Below are 16,743 nucleotides of genomic sequence, written 5' to 3' on the forward strand. Positions count from 1 at the left end.
AATCTCAGACCTAAAAAACTCTCAGACTTAGCAGACCTAAACCAAAGCTTTACACACAGTACCAAAGTCTGAACAAGAAATTAGCTAATTTTCCTGATTTCTGAGGCGGTTTGGATTTAGGACCAAAGCCACCTCTCAGGCACTTCTCTAAATAAAAAATTCTTACCAAATCAAATGAGAGGAGTCCATGCAGGAGTTGCAAAATCCCATTTAATACCTCCTAAGCCTCACGACCTGAGATCCACCTCGTTATTTCTATACCTGGTATAGGAAGACTAATCCTGGAATATGATCTTCTATCTGTTGTCCTCACCTTAAGAAGGATGTCTGAAGTAGGAAACAGTTCACCAAGATGATATAAACAGAGTCTGAAATCTGGAAGCTTTACAGGAAGATTGACAGCCTTAAGAACCTCTCTTCCTATCCAGTTTAGCTAAGAAAAGGTTAAGAAGTTACTTTATCTAAAAGCACCTATATCAGGAGTAGTCTTTTGACAATATTTAGCAGGAAAGGAGATAATGAGATTTAATAGTTGGAAACTGAAGCTTGACTAATTCAAACTATAAATAGGGCACTTAAAAAAAAAAAGGCAAATAAGGAGGATAATTAACCATTGAAAGAACATCTAGAGACCTTATACCCTCCCCATCACTGAAGTCTTTACATGAAGAGCAGGAATCTTTCTGCATAATATGCTGTAGTTCAATTACTGGACCCAAACATAGGAGTTACTGAGTCAAGTTCTGTAACTCAAGTTGTACCAGAGATATTTCAGGAATTCATAATGGTCCCTTCTGGTCTAACTATGAACCTACATACTTTAAGCAGTGGTTTTCACAGTGTTTGAGTGCGTCGGATGGTAACAGCGTTTGGGTCAATACAGACTGCATACTGAGCTATACTATACTAACAGGAACTACAACTAGTAAAGCTGTGTAAACGTGCTCCATGTTGTTTATGACCTGAGATACTAACTTTGTGGAAGACTGTCCCACAGGTATTTAATGATTTAATCGCCTGGTTTTATACAGACTGGTGTGAAAATACAAATAGGAAAGAAGCCTCCTTGCAAGTTAAAAAATGTGCCAATCAGAAGATAAACTGGGACAAAAATGAAGACGAAAGGCTGGATGACACCTAAAAATACTGGGTGGAAAGTCTTCACTGGGAGGAAGCCTTATAAGCTTCATAGTGCCTAGGAAGCTGGGCAGATGATAGGAAGGAAGCAGGTAGTAAAAACAATGCCCCACCCCTTTCAGTATCAAGGGTCTCTGCCTTCCTGCCTTCTGCATCTGCCAGACCCAGCAGGGAAGGCAGGAAGTGATTGGAAAACCAGCCCTGATCCTAGCTGTGGAGACGGCAGACAGTGGCTCCCACAGCAGAAGTAAACAGTACCAACTAAGGCAATGGGAAAAGAAAAAAAGGAAAAGAACCTGAGATCCTGGGGATTAAAAGCATCAGTGGGAAAAGAACTGCTGGAGAACTGTTTCTGTGTTGGGTTTTTGTGTCTAAGTTTTGGGTAAAGCAAAGAAATGCCTTCTAAGTGTGGCAGCAAGTCCTCCCCAGGCCAGGGAAACAGCCCAGCAGCCACAAAGATGGGGAAGCAGCATCTGGGAGCTCACAGATGCTCAGAGGCAGCAAGACATGGTCTGAACAGATGTTCTGACCAGACATGGTCAGAAATGCTGCAGTGCCAGCTCCCATTCCCACTGGAAAGCACAGAAAAGGGACAACCCAGGTTCTGCTGCAGCACACACAGAAGTGCAAGTCTTAGCAGAGTAAAAGGCAGCAGTTGGGAAAACCAGGATAAGGCAGAATGCAGCATGGGCAACGAGAGATACTGGGGCAGAGCAACCACCTTGGTGGCCAGCAACAGAGCGAGCATGGAATCACAGAAGTGCTGGGGGCACAGTTTGCATCCAGAAAAGGAGTGTTCCTGGGAGACAGCTGAGGACAAGAATGAGAATGTCTTGTGATAAACACACACTTTCCAACCCGCCCCTGAAATCCCAAACCCATTTTTCAGATGGCAACACACAAAGTCACACTTGCTCCTGGCCCTGTTGCTTGTTGTCGCCCAAGTACCCCAAGAGTGTTAACACCCAAGGAAAGTTTCAAGCAAACTTCTCAATTTGCATCAGAAGTGCATCCCCTCCAAAAAGGAAAACTCTTTTCCATGTTCCCATCCTATTTCACTAATTCACCTCTCGCTGGCCAACAGTCCTTGGTGTTTCCTATTCCTCAAACATTAAATTATCTCAGCAAGAAAGTGCCTGGCTCTCGCCCTGTCCCCAGCTCCAGTTTTTGTTCCAATGTCAGTGAAATGCCCTTCCGCCTTTGCAGCATCCTTTTGCGCACAGGTAAGATCATCCTTCCTCCTTTCCCACTGCCTTTGTCAGCACACACATTCTGTAGCAGACAGCCTGGGCACCACGAGTATTTAATATTGAGACTCATAGCAACTTGAAAAATACCCACAGCACAAACACACTCCACTTGCCACAGGTTTATGAAACTCTGACCCTGTGTCACAGCACATCGCTGAGCAATTCCTATACTGTGCAAGGAAACATAGTACTTTCCGTCAAAATAAAACCTCCACATTTGTGCCCGTCATGAGAAATTAGCCAAATGCTTGACAAGGAGTGCAGGGGAAGCAGGTGAGGTGGGAATATAATATAATGTATTTAAGAGTAATTTCCTTTGGTTGAAAAGATCAAACCAGCTAGAGCTTTATAAAAAAGGAAAACAAGTCTAAAGCCAGAGAGCTTCCCCATTTCCATAAACACAGAGACACCTCCTCACGCCACCCTGCACCCTCCTCAATCCAAGAGGGTAAGAAGCCTCGGCGCTGACACTCACGCAGGTGTGCTGGCAGTCTGATCGCGTCTTCCTCCATCCTGATCGTCCGCGGCACTGGGACATGTAGCGGTGTCGAGGAAGTGTAATTTGGTACCGGGCTCACTGGAGGTGTGTACGAAATTCTTTCCTGCTGTTAAAAAGAAAGCGGGGAGGGGGGAAAGACAGGGAGGACAACGTGAACTTTGGAACAGAGGTGTGAAACCAAGGCAGGGCAGGGGGAAGTGGGTGGAAGGAAGGAAGTGTGCGCACACGGAGGGGGCGAGCAGCACTAGCGATGCAGCCAGCTGCCCAGGGAGCACACAAGCGCTGCGCAGGAGACACACTGCTGCAGCTTTCAGGGTGATGGGGCTACTTTTCAAAAGGCCCACCAAGTTTCCAAGGGTTGTCTCAGAAATCTGCTGAGGGAGGAAAGGGAAGTGACACACAAGTTGGGGGACTCTGAGGGTTTTATGTCTGACAGCAACCTCACCATACACTCGTGAGTACTGTTACAGAAAGTGCCAAAACCACTTTATCTTATGCTAACAAGTCAGTTACGATCTGAGCACAATATATAAAGTGTTTAACACTTTACTCTTTCAGAGCATTTTAAAGACATTAAGCAATTAGTTTTCTCTTTGCTGCAGAAAACCACTCTATCACTAAAATCTGTTCTATTTACCACTGAGTAACTTTTTTTGAGTAACCACCATTGAGTACTTTTTTCTTGCCTGAAGTAGCTACTAGCACTTTCTTTGAAGTAGTTTAACTTGCAACCAACCAAGTAAGTCAGCATACAGAAAACAGCTACACAAGGACAGAGAAACAGACTCAAAGGGCAATTTGTGAATGTTACATTAGTTTCATAATAGTCACTGAAAACGCCTGCCAAGAAATTTAAGACTGAAATTTCATCTGATCTGATGGGAAAATTGTTCCATATTCTAATGCTTACTCCAATCACAGCACGCATTATACCCTTTGTAAATAAACATAGCCACGATTTTACAGGAGCATAAAAAAATCATTATCGTGTGCTTCCTGGAAGGCAGTGTGCGTTATTCCCCAAAACCCTGCTGCTGACATTTAACAATGGCAGTGCAAACAGTGTGGATTTACATCCACGGACATACAGAGGCAGAAGGAGCTACCTTCCTTTCTGAGTATTTGCAGGAAAGTGTGCATGCAGCCCCCTACCCCATCTCTGGGAAGTGGAAAGACAACGTTGGTGCTGGAGCATGAGAAGGCAATTACTTCCATTATGAACCACAACATTATCACAGCAGTGCAGCAGGGAACTAGACTGAGGCTGATGGAGGTACCTGCAGAACATAACATTAGCACCCTCCCCACCAAAGGGGACGGGAGGTTTGTACAACATGAGTAAATAACAACTATACGCACCAAAGCATAAAACTCTTTAGGCAAACTAGGTGACATGTCCAGAAAGAAATGGGGCATTTAATACTGAGGACGTCCTTCATCTCTCAGCCACCAATTCAAAGCGAGCCCAGTTCATTCTGGTGCAAGGCGCTGCTATCATCTTGCTGCTCAGCAGCTCACAAAGAACCAGAAGTTTTGCCTCAACATCCTACCACTATACTACAGCCACCACTGATGACAGTCATGGCAGAGAATCCTGGTGGCTGGTAGAACATGAACTATTCTAACTATACTACGTTTAGATGGAGTGGGAAGACAGGCCTAGTTCACTCCATCATCACTAGGCTATTTCTGTGAATAAAGCCTCCACGGTTTCCAGCTCAGTACATTTTAACCAGAAATCATTCAATCTTATGTTCCAGTCCTCCACAAAGCCATTTAGCATCTTACTGTGTCCCCCCAGTTTCTTTCTATTCATCATTGTCCAGGCAACAGCAATCCATTGGCTCCTATCAATTTAGTTTTTCATGGTTAACAAACAGGGACATTCATTGAGATGTGGCGAAAGACGTACCAGTGGAACTACAAAACATTACTCTGCTTTCAACTGATGCAACTCCTTCCCTGACCCGAAACGGCTGACTCTGTGCCTCACGTTCCCACAAGGTGCAGCTCTCTGTGCCCATTCTGAGGTCTTGCTGACCATTTGCACCTTCTCACCCCTGGTACATACCCAGCAATTCCCAACAAGACCAGCCACTTTTTAGCATTTCCTGCTGCGATGCACAGCTCAGATAATCAAACCACACTGCAGCTGCTTGTTTTGTATACTGGATGAGACTGAACCCAGGACACAGGAGATGAAATTAAATCCAGAACCCTGTGCACTTCCCTCAGCACCCAGGAGGTGTTGTAGCAAACTGAGACATTATGCTTCCAGTACCTCCTGCCTTTTTCTCCACACTGTTCCACCTCCTAAAGCCATATGGTAACCTTATTTATACCAGACAGATTCATTGAGATTTTGGTGCTATAAATATATACATCAGAGTCATTGTTTCCTAGTACTCATGAGAACAGGACACTAAAAATCAAAAAGAAGTTGTGGAAATAATTTTTCCACACACTTTTGATATCCACAATAATGCGTGAATTGGTAGTATTTGCAGAACACATTTAACAGGGCACAAACGGGAGTTAGCTGTTAGTGCCTTTGAAATGCCCTCTCTTTCTAATCCTGCATTTTTTTTTCCAGCACCTTTAACCCAAATATCAAAGCAATTTACAGGCATGAGGTAAGTCTTTTTCTTTTTATTAGACACACAGGCAACCTGAGTTACAGAAAGAGTAAAGCTCAAGTGAGCTGAGTAATTTCAGAGTTAAGCTGTCTGGGAAAAGGACAGCATGTGCCTCTCAAGGGCAATAGATGTAGCAAGTGCATCCTGAAGGAGTAGCCCTTGTAACTGTCCTGGCCAGACTTCCAGAAGGTGTGGAATGGTAATGGCACAAGGCACTGGGCTTGTGGAAAAGTGAGCTTCGTCCCTCTTTGCAGCATGAGTCAGTAACACAGCTGGATGCAGAACTGCAAACATCAGTCCAGTTCTGCAACCTACTGCAGCTCTGTGCTTCAGCCACACATAACTGCCAGCCTACACATCCCCATGAACACACAAGGTCATCACATTTGCTCCTCCAGGCTTTTTGAGACTTTTTAGAGTCACACTTCCAGGAGGTACCTGTTGTGCTCACACCACTGTGAACAGATTTGCTTCAACCTTCACAACTCCAGAACTCCCTAGTGCTTCTTTCTGTGGAGTCCATCAAACAAAAACATGCCTGGTTATCTCATGCTGCTAAGGTTAGGCACCCAGCTACTCCGCTACTGGGAATCTTCCTGAAAGAGTTCCCTGACCTATCAGTTTAATATTCACCTCTGCATTTAGGCCAAGAATAGATGGTTCAATGGTAAGGTTGTTCAAGCAACGGCTTGGGAGGAGGGGTAGGTAGTGCTGGTAGCAGAACCAGCCTGAACCCTGTGTGTACTTGAGCAAAAAGCTTTGCTGTAACTTAGGTCTACTGTTGAGAGTATAAACCAATACATATTTCATGCAGCCTTTTGAGTTTATTGCTGACGAGTGCTAGGAAAAAGCTTGGCATTACCACATTACAGATTTGCCGCCTGCCAGGGGACTCTATAAACATTCAACCCCACAAGTGACAAATGCTCAGCCCCAAACAACTGCCGTCTGCAAGCAACTTCAATAGCAGCTCTCTACTATTTTGCCAGTAGCCACAATGAGGTGGACGAAACAGTTGGCATATTGCTTGCTGTCATCATTTTTGAAAGGCTTCTTCAGCTCACAGTGAGTCAGGAAAGTTTCACCATGAAATTTCACCTTGACTACTCTTACTGAAGACATGCATTAAGTCAGCATTTATGGAGACCCTCCTTGGGGTGGGGTCTGGTGGCTAGGGCTCCAACAGTGCCACCCAGACAACCTGCCAAGTCTGCTGAGAGCGCAGCATGCTTTTAGCTGCCTGACATAGCAGAGACAGAAACAGATGGTTAGAAACAAGACAAGCTATGGTTTTGTTCTCTTTGTACTACAAAAATACAAAATACTGATATCCAGGTGGTGAAAAAAAACTTAGATCAAGCCATCCTGACTAAAAAAGGAAGGTAACTCAAAAACTGTATTGATCATGGCTAGTAGTAGTGTATGTAACAGCTGACTAGACTCCCAAAGCTATCAAAGCACACCCTGATTCCAGTCTGGAGAACTGGGAAGATCCTTTACAGACAAAAATACCTGAACAGTTAGAAAATTCTGTCCAGAACACAAATAATTCATAGAACAATAGCAATAACAACTATAACAGTAACAATTCAAAATGGCAAAACATGGTTTTTAAAAAGTCTTAACAGTTGGAAGATAAGGCTGCAAGTAACAACAGCTTCACGCCTTTGCTAAAATTACACCCTTCTAAACTCCACAGCAGCTGCCTTCATTGTGAACGCCCTCTGGCTTGCAGTCCTTTTGTCCCTTTACCAACTTCACTCAGATGGCAGGCACAAAGGCCATCCATATTTTTGCAGAAATGGAAATACAACAGGTAAGAAAGCATGCCGAGCAAGCCCTCATGTTGTCCCAGTGACACAACTACTTCAGTAGCTGGACAGGTGGGATACTGAAAGGACTTTTTTTAATTGATAAAGCAAAGAAATGGTTTACCTGTTCAGCAATTTCCAGGAAACTAAAACAACCAACGTGGTTTGCAAACACCCTGCACTGGACAAAAAAGGCAGCTGACTCTTACCACTGCATAAAAATCTACTCCTACACTGCACGTAATAATACTACTACACAGAGCAAAATTAACTGAGAGTGAAAGCTGACACACATTTGCCCCTCAGGCTGCTGGTGTACGTGTGCCACTCCATGCCTGTCTTGTTGCATTTGCTGTTCATCTTTGCTTCTCCAAACAGCCCAGGCTCCCCCTGCTCCCAGAGAAGCAGGCATTACCACAAGGCAGAGATACAGTGAGTTGTGCTGTGGTAACTATCAGGAAGCCAACTGTCGTGAGTGAAAGAGAAGAAAGTTACCTGTCACGTTGTCACAGGCAATCCCTGCTTACTCACAGGACAGTGGTAGCAGGACACTGCTTTAAGGGAAGCTTCCAGCTCCCTGGGGATCATGTCATCACTCTGCTCCAACTGCTCACCTGTGGGACGCACACTCAGAGAGGGCAGCACTAGCAGGTTTGCAGGTGTTCTGGGGCCTCCTGGATTTCTGGGGAAGCTCTAAGGCTTAAAAAACCCAGAGTAACAAGCCCTTGCCTTGTGTAAATCCAGATTTGAAACATAAGGTTGTAGCTCTCAGGGCTGTGAAAGCTGGTGTTCTGGACAGAACAGTGTGCCCCAAATCACAGAGGATGTTAGCTCTGCAAGGACACAAGACCAGAACAGCTCTCTTTCAACAAGCACACGGAGGCAAGGAAAACGGAAAGACAAACCAAGGGACAGGAGCTGGGGGGAGCCTGGGTGGGTCTGGTTTTGCTACTATGGATCCTTCTTGGAGTAGGTGCCTTGGGTACAGTAGGGGGGAAGAAAATGGCCTTAGAGAAAAGGGCTACCAGAGGAGAATGAGGAGCTTGCAGGAAAGATTCCGAAAGCCCTGCACATCTAGGCACTCAGTAGGGCAATGGCAGCAAACCAGCCACAAAGCAGCATGAGGATAACAGCAGGAGATTCAAGTAAGTTTATCATTAGGCAAGCAAGTGAGGGGAAGAGGAAATGGAAGGAAGACATATGCAGTGCTCACCAGTGCTCTATATAAAATACTATAGCTAGAAACAAAGCCCAAGAGACCACCACAAAGTGAGTTACAGGGTCTAACAAAGGGAGGAGGGGGGAGATCAGATCCCTAAGAGACCGTATGGCACTGGTACACAATTAAAACATTTTGGGGATTTGGTCAGTGTTATAACATGCATACTTCAACTTCTGCCAGGCACAAAGGAAAAAGCAAAATCGAGCTCTGCAATACCAGGGTATGAATTAAACTCTCCACTTCCCTCCCTTCCCCCAGCTTCTGTCATCTTCTTAATTTCCATAGCAGACTTCTCCTCATTTTTAATCCCATTAATATAGCAATTCACGTCAAATCTATAGCAGCATAATCAGTACACTATCAGTAATTAGTGAAATTAAAACAAACACAGCACTCTGGAATGGACTTTATGCAAAGTAGCATTGGGAAAAGATTAACATCTCATTTCCTGTGCCCAGAGAGCAGAGATTGTCTCGGTGACCTTAGTGATTTTGTGAAGCTCAGTTCCTCCCTGCCTCCTTCTCTCAGCCTGCCTCTGATGAACCTCCAGGCACAGGAGCAGGAGACGTCTACCCTCTCACATCTGCATCCTTAACTCCAGCCAGCAAAAACCAAACAGAGGTGCAACAGTTCATCATGAAAGGGAAGGGGACAGGAGACAGTGGGAAAGTTCATTCTTATCCCCAAATGATCGCAGCCACTGTTCTAATTACATTAAAATCGTGCAGACAGCCGTATTGATGCACTCAAGTGTTGTGAAAATGCAGCCTGAGGAGGTCAATGCTGTTGTTGAAAATGCCATGATATGGTTGCATTATTGTCTAAGCACTGCAAAATACCTCAAATTAGCAAATATAAATGAAGCAAAAAACTAGCTGAATGACATGCTCAAAAAGCATTCCTTCACTGAGGTCACTGCTAATATGGGGGAAGAGAGAGCAGAAACAGGCTGTGAGAAGATAAAACTAAAGCAAAAAGCTTAATAAGATTTATGAAAGGATTAGTCATTTATATAAATAATAAAGAATGTTATCTATAGATATTCCAGCTAGGCAGCACAAAATATATATCTGGGAAGCAAATCCTGGTTCAGAATTTGGAAGTGGAATCACTGCGCTCCAAAATGGAAGTAAAGCCTTATCTACATGAAGTGGGAGACCCTTCTACCTGCCCTTCTGCAGCAAAGCTCCAAGAAGAGGCAGTAAAACTGGGACTTTGGCCCACCTGACTTACTACTTAAAGGCAGAAGTCAACCACAGATTCAACTGCCTGATGTTAAGAAACTATCTCCCCCTGGCTCTTTTGCACTTGTGACTGCAGAATTTGCATTATGGGGTTGTCACTCCAAAGAACTTTCTGCTGATCTCTGCTCAAGCAGGGCACGGAGGAAGGTGGCCACTGCACTGATCCACATGGCAACCCCTTCTGTGCCTACATGATGACTTTGTTAGCACACTTGCTTAGCACAAAGCACCACAGAAGGCTCAAGAGGGACATTGCACAGCTAAAAAAAACACAACCCATGTGAGTCTTTGAATTAGCGTGGCCAATGAATAAGCAGCAAGAAAGCAGGGAGGTCAATAGAGAAAGTCTTTCTAGGCTTAGATAGCTGCATGTCAGATGTTCCACTGCATCTTTTGTGCGTCCTCTTTTCTACAACAGGGAGTGCTGGGAGCTTCATCTGTAGCATATGGCGGTTGTACAACCCTGCTGGTACGCGTGGGAACTCACACACTGAGCACCCATTACTGGAGTCATGCGCTCATTTCAGTGCAAATTTACTGGAGGAAATTAAACTGAGATGGGACATCTAAGGGGAAACATGGTGTACAGGTAGCTGCCCTCTCACATGTTATGGAAAGTGGGAGCCCTGAAGCTCCTGTTCAGCATTTCAGGGCTAACATGGCAGCACAAGTGGTTTTAGTTGGTTGCATTACGGAGCTGCCAAGGCACTGGCAGGCTGCAATGTTATGTATTCAAACACATCTCTAAGGACACCCATCATTTCTGGGCTGAGTGTTGCTTTCTGAACATTGTGAATAGGATCCTTCACAACAGGGGACATCAGATATTTCTATAACACAAACCACAGGTCCAAACTGTTACATGCATGAGGTCAACTCATTCACTGCCATGTACTATCTACATGCCCATCAGTTAAGTAGTGGAAAAATCATGGGAGAGTATTCACATAAAAGTCATAGCTTCTTTTAATCCCCAATCACCGATAGAAACAATTTCCTGAGAAGCTACAACACTCTGAAATACACATTTTAAAAGTTACAATTTAAACCCTTCGTGGCTGGACTCTGCTCCCAGCTATTCCTGGAAATACACTATTACGTACTATATACACTATTACATACTATAGCTGCAGAATTATCCAGCAATTTTTAAAACAATGACTCTGGTCCTAGTTTACATTAGTGGAAGTAAAGCCCACATACAGGCCTCAATCTTGATCTTCTCCAGTTCAGCCACTTAAGTTTACTCTGTCTCCTTATCTACATGAGATCAGTTTGAACCTCACAGTGAACAGTGTGTATATATGCCTGTTTGGAAACAAACTGCAGCATGATACACCATAATTATTTTATATCTGCTACCATATGAAAACACAGGCACACCCAAAAATCAGCTACTACAAACTGGGAAAAAAAGTTGTGTATGTGTGATCATGTAGGTGTCTGCCCTTGTAAGCATGAGAACATCCCTATGAAGAGAAGTTACTTGCTGCTGGAGGCAACCTTGATCACAGGCTTGGGTTCTGGCGCTGGAAGACCACTCCAGAGCAGAGCACTGGTGTACTTACTTATTGTCCTAAGAAACAACAGTTTACCCCTGCAAGGCTGACATCTTTACAACTTTCCTCGCTGGCAGAGCAAAGCACTATCGGTGCACACAGCGCTTCATGACAGCATTTCATCACACTTCCGACTTCTGGCAGACTTTCGATTAAAAAGGACATACCAAATACACAAGAAACCTAGGGGTATCATGACAAAGTCTAACCCCACAGCTTACAGTTGCTGCTCCTAAAGGTTCAAGTGGTGCAAAATTAACCCAGCAACACACAGCATGGCAGGGAGTGTGCTGTACCCCCCCTTGTTCAGCAACACCTCTAAGTAGGTACAGGCAACTTTCCAGAGGGAATCTAGGCCAGCCCAGGAAAGGGACAGCTATAATAAGGGCTGTTGGTGAAAAAAAAAATGGGCAGATTCACTTGGGTACTCAGGAAAACTGAGCAGAATCCACAAAGAGAGAAAGACAGCCAAATAAAATACCCATTCTCAAAGACTGTCTTAATAAGCTAGTCCAGAAACAATGGATGTTTGTCACTGTATCAGGATTCAGATTATTTGACTCCCAGCATATTAAATGCAGAAGAGTACCTAAAATGGACCATACTTGCACTGACCTTGTCTATTGTACAGAAACTGGATATGGGAGAAACATCACATTACGACCATCTTCTCCCACTGTCTTTCACCTACTCCAGCCACTTACTTTAACATGGACAGCATGACATCAGTGTGACTTAAAAAATCTAGCAAAAGAGAGTATATAAAAAACAGCTGGTAGGATTTCACTTCACATATTGCATCCTGAACGTTTGCAGGCTCTTAATTCTGCATCATACATATACACACACACATCTATATATGCAAGACAGACAAGTTTTACAAGAGTCAGAAGGTCTTGCTTATAAGGAAGGAATAAAGGAACTACAGAAACACACAGAGATATGAGAGATACACCCCAACAGCCAAAAGGAAATAAGAACAGAGGAAAGAGAAGATAATCTGGAAGATATATTGCAGAAGGATGAGCTAATAAGAAACTGTGATTAAAACATTAAGATGCAATAGGAGACAACTGAAGGAAGCAGAGTTATATCAAAAGTCATAAAATCTGCAGGCAGGTCAACCTGTACCTGAATCAGGTTATTCCTTTTACAATTTATTTAACAAGCTATTTAGCAGCTTTTGGCAGGTCTCTCCAGTCAGCACACCATGGGGTTGAGAATGCAAACAAGCAGAAACTGAACTGTTTCCTGATGGATGCATCAGATACAAAATATTACTTAGAAAAAGTAAACAAACCACCTGGGGGACAGCTTGAGGCACAACAGAAATCTTTCATTTGTTCTAAACCACAGTCCTTCCAGCACAGAACCATTGGGATTGGCAGAAGTTTAAGGAGACTTTTAGAATATATTTGTACAGCAACAGCTGGTCATGGTACAGCATATCTGATTTAAAGGCAGAAAAGATGAACTTTCACATGTGTCTGAAAAGAAGCTGAAGCTCCCAAGCAAGCCATCCGTTTAAGAAGGGATAGGTGACAGAAGGAAAGTAGAGCCTGGATTTGACAATATAGAATCACATAGTCATAGAATGGTTTGGGTTGGAAAGGACCTTAAAATCATCTAGTTTCAATCCCCTGCCATGGGCAATATGGTCTGGATTCCACAGACAATGACAGGGTCGAGTGATGGCTCTTTATTAAATGCTTTCTCCTCCATTAATACTGCACAGTCTAATGATTTGGCCATTACCATTAACCAATCTGCAATGTCCCTGCCTGGAGCTAATAAGTAATGAACTAAGCGGGTGAATATTCTGTTGCGTAAGGAGGACTATTAGCAATCCTTTCCCAACTGCTCTGAAAACAAGAGATGCCTTCCAGGTATGACCTGTCCATGTGACAGGGTGCATCCCACACAGCCCTCATTCTTCCACTCTGGAAATTCCAGCGGCACTCCCAGCACTCAGAACGGGAGCAAGAAGTGGATCACCCCCTGCATAATGTTACTGTATATGGCTGGGCAGCAGATGCCACACACAGAGCACAGGTTAAAAAAACCCAAGCCCTACAGAAGATTTTTGAAGAGAAATAGTGAGAAGGACAAGAGTCTGTTCCCAGACCTGCTACTGATTCTCCTAAACAAGTTGTGGCATTATTGCAGCCCTCATTGCCTTGGTTGTGCCAACAGGGCAATGGGATAATGCTGAGCCCACAGGTCTGTCAAGCCCTGGGATGGCTAAGCCTAAAAATCTCATGTTAGCTGCCCTCCTTCTGTCGCAGCTTTTCCTGTTCCTTAAGTTCCCCAATTGTTTTAATTGTTCCTTTCAACCTTTGCATCGCTTTATGTTCTTCCTCAAATTATTATTTTGTTTTAGCTCATAACCCTGAAGCATTGGTTGTGATGTTGCTCCTGGCAGAAGTGCTGAAGTTTCACTCTGGTTATCTTTGGCTTGTTTTCACAGCTAAGCACTGCTATTCACAAGTGAATGGACACTTCACTTGTGCCACTCCACCCTTACTGCTTACGAGCTGCAAATGTTTCCTCACTACATAAGTGACAAGCTTGGGAACTAAGCCAGCTGAAATGGAGTAAATTGCAGACATCTTTCAGAAAAAAGCATGAAGTGCTAGTCCCGGGCCCGTTTTAACTCAATCTGAAGGCTTGTCCATGGTCCTTACTGTTACACTATTTAAGTATGTCCTGTAATACATTTATCACTTTCCAGCAATGAAGAGAAGCATACTACATTCACCCTTACAAGTGGAGGGACCAAAACATAGGTGGATGAAGTGGTCAGTGCATCAGGAACGCAGAGGCTGGGCAAAAACCTACTTCAATACCTTAGAAACTAACATTCTTTTCTAAGAACTCTATTGGCATCTGAACCCAGCTGTTAGAACTTGACATTTATACAGTGATAGCACTCAGAGGCAATCTAAACCACAAAGCCATTGTCAAAGGCACCACAGAATCACCAGCCTAGGAGAGTCTTGAAGAGCTCAAAGGCAAAACAGAAGCATCAGAGGAAGGATCGTTTTGAATCCTACGTTACAATTAGGAAGAGAGGTATAGGAAGAACCAGGAAGTTGCCTAAATCCCATTTTGACCCTCGACCAGCATGGCCATGTTTCTGGGGTTACACTGCCACTCTGGAAACAGAAAGGCAAACTGTAAGACTGTAAGGAAAATGACATGGATATCGCACAAATGCTCTGAGAAGGCAACACTTCACTATCTGTTTTAGCATTGATGTTAAACACCTTCCTCATGAGCTCTTCTGATTTCTAATGCTCCTCCTTGTCAAAGCATTGACTGAAATCTTTCCACTCACAAGTGGTAGCAGAGATGGCCTGGATCGGAAGAGAGCTGTGCACCCGTTCCAGAAACACGTCCCTCCTCTGCCACAAGAATCAGGACATAGGCACTCCAGCCCTTCCCACAGTTACGCAATGGTGCAGATCCAGTTTGGAAGGCAGGTCTCCTTACCCAACCCAACTCAACTAAATGGCCTTAAAACCCAGCACACCTTACTGCTGGCACAAAGCAAAACAGGGGGGCATCAATCACCCCTATCTAATCAAGCAGGGTGTGCTTAACACTTGTGCTGAGCTGCGAAATTGTCTGAGGAGATGGGGAGGGAAAAAACACCTCAAACCTGCTTACAAGAAGCATGACAAAACACTTCTGTTCCAACAGCCAAGAAGGTGACTAGGACAACTGACCAAGAGTAGGAACATGCCCAGTATATGAGGACACACATGTTCCTTCTAGCAAGCATCCCCTGGCCCCTTCCACCACATGTCCTTCCCCACAGTCCTGCTCACACATAGCGATGGCGAGATTTTTATTAGAGGAAAATTAACCAGATTTTTTTCCCAAAGCTGGCAACAAAGACATGAGACTTTTCCTGGCATTTCTCCTGTTTATACAGGACCTGCCAAACCGGTTGTGTGATTTTTATGCTGCCTTCTTTTCCACAAAGTCCTTCGAAAGGCAGAATAACAGAAAGCTACTAAGGAAAAAGTTTGGTTATATAGGTCCAAAGATCAAATGCAGTTGAAAATAATCAAAAATTAACCAGAATCTTGCTGAATTCATTTTGAATATCCAAAGACCATGGTTGTTTATGTTTAATATTAAGACTGCACTGAAGTAGAGCAGTTGTTTTCTATAACAAGGGGCAGTCCCATTCCAAATTGTTTAACATCTAAATAGATGTTATGGGGCCGATAAAATGAGAAAGAGGCACAGAGCAGCCAAATGAACTGCCCAAGCTGGACAGACCCAGGGACAGAGAGCAGGTCTCTCAGCACCCACCAGGCTTTGCTGCATATTAGGACATGCCATTTCCCATATGAACACGTGCCTAATTCCCAACCAAGACTGGGCTACTGTACATGGATATGGATGCTTTACCTCCAACACCAGTTTCTAATCCCACACAATTATGCTGCTTTGTCCTTCTACTATGCACTAGACAAAAAATCATTCATCAATTGCAACTGCCTGACTACAATTCCACCACTGAGGATCTAAAGACCAGAAGGGGTAACAAATCTCTTAGTAAACATTTCCCTCAATGCACGCAATCTTGCTAAAAATCACAACATTGCACAAAAAACAGCCCTTTCAATTACTACAGAGGGTTTCTTTTAATGTTGAGGTTTGTTGGTTTGGGGTTGGTTTTCTTCCAGTACAACTTATCTTGAGCACAGCAGCAGACTGTGCTACTACAACTTCCAAGTGGAACATTTGGCCTTCAATTCAGAAGAAATTTCTGTTTCAATATTAAATTCGCAATCCACATTCAAATTCCTAAAGCAAAATGAAAAATAACAGGCAAGTTTAGCTTTCTATTCTGAGCGCTCTTGTCTTGCTCTAGTATCAGAGTCTGCCCACTGAACAAAAATGCTATGGGCATGAGAAAAAAAGCGGGGGGGGGGGGGGAAGGAAAACAATCGAGTGTACCAAACCAGTCACCCTACCCACTCAGCCTCAGTGCCCACTGTTTACTCAGGTGTTCCTATCTTCTCCGATGGCACAGAAAGCATGGCCTTCCCCTTCAACACTCTCATCCATGAGGCCACCTTGCACACAAGGAGCCCGCCACTCAGATGGCCCTGCTTTAACTGACACGGTAAATATTCATTTTCTGTATATAATAAAGGATGAGATAAAACCTTGAGCAAATAAATGGGCAAAGTTCAAGTGTACAGCTGCTCCTCATGGGCCACTTTGAGCTGACACACCTGCTTCTCTGGCAACTGGTTTTGCTCCCAAAGGCCTGGGCTTTGCAGGGCTGGGTGATGTGCTCATACAGGATCTGCCTGTCAGCCAGAAGGGTCCCAAAGTGGTTTCGGAAGGATTTAAAAGCTCGCT

At 44.0% G+C, this 16,743-nt stretch overlaps 1 protein-coding gene across 3 annotated transcripts in view; it reads right to left on the minus strand.

Annotated features, from left to right (window-relative positions):
- The window catches only part of ETV6 (ETS variant transcription factor 6), a 133,122-nt gene that overhangs the window by 86,489 nt on the left and 29,890 nt on the right, over positions 1–16,743 (minus strand). Inside the window, exon 2 of one of the 3 annotated variants that reach the window (XM_057426641.1) lies at positions 2,863–2,989. The exons of 1 other annotated variant lie outside the window; for it this stretch is intronic. In XM_057426641.1, the coding sequence (XP_057282624.1) occupies positions 2,863–2,989 (127 nt within the window). Of the gene's footprint in view, positions 1–2,862; positions 2,993–16,743 lie in introns of all 3 variants that reach the window. One more of the 3 variants, XM_057426633.1, reaches the window with a different exon arrangement.

This window comes from Pezoporus wallicus, unplaced genomic scaffold, assembly GCF_028554395.1.
Source record: "Pezoporus wallicus isolate ANWC-B61680 ecotype Strahan unplaced genomic scaffold, APGP_CSIRO_Pwel_v1 scaffold_3294, whole genome shotgun sequence".
In the NCBI taxonomy this organism is placed as follows: domain Eukaryota; kingdom Metazoa; phylum Chordata; class Aves; order Psittaciformes; family Psittacidae; genus Pezoporus; species Pezoporus wallicus.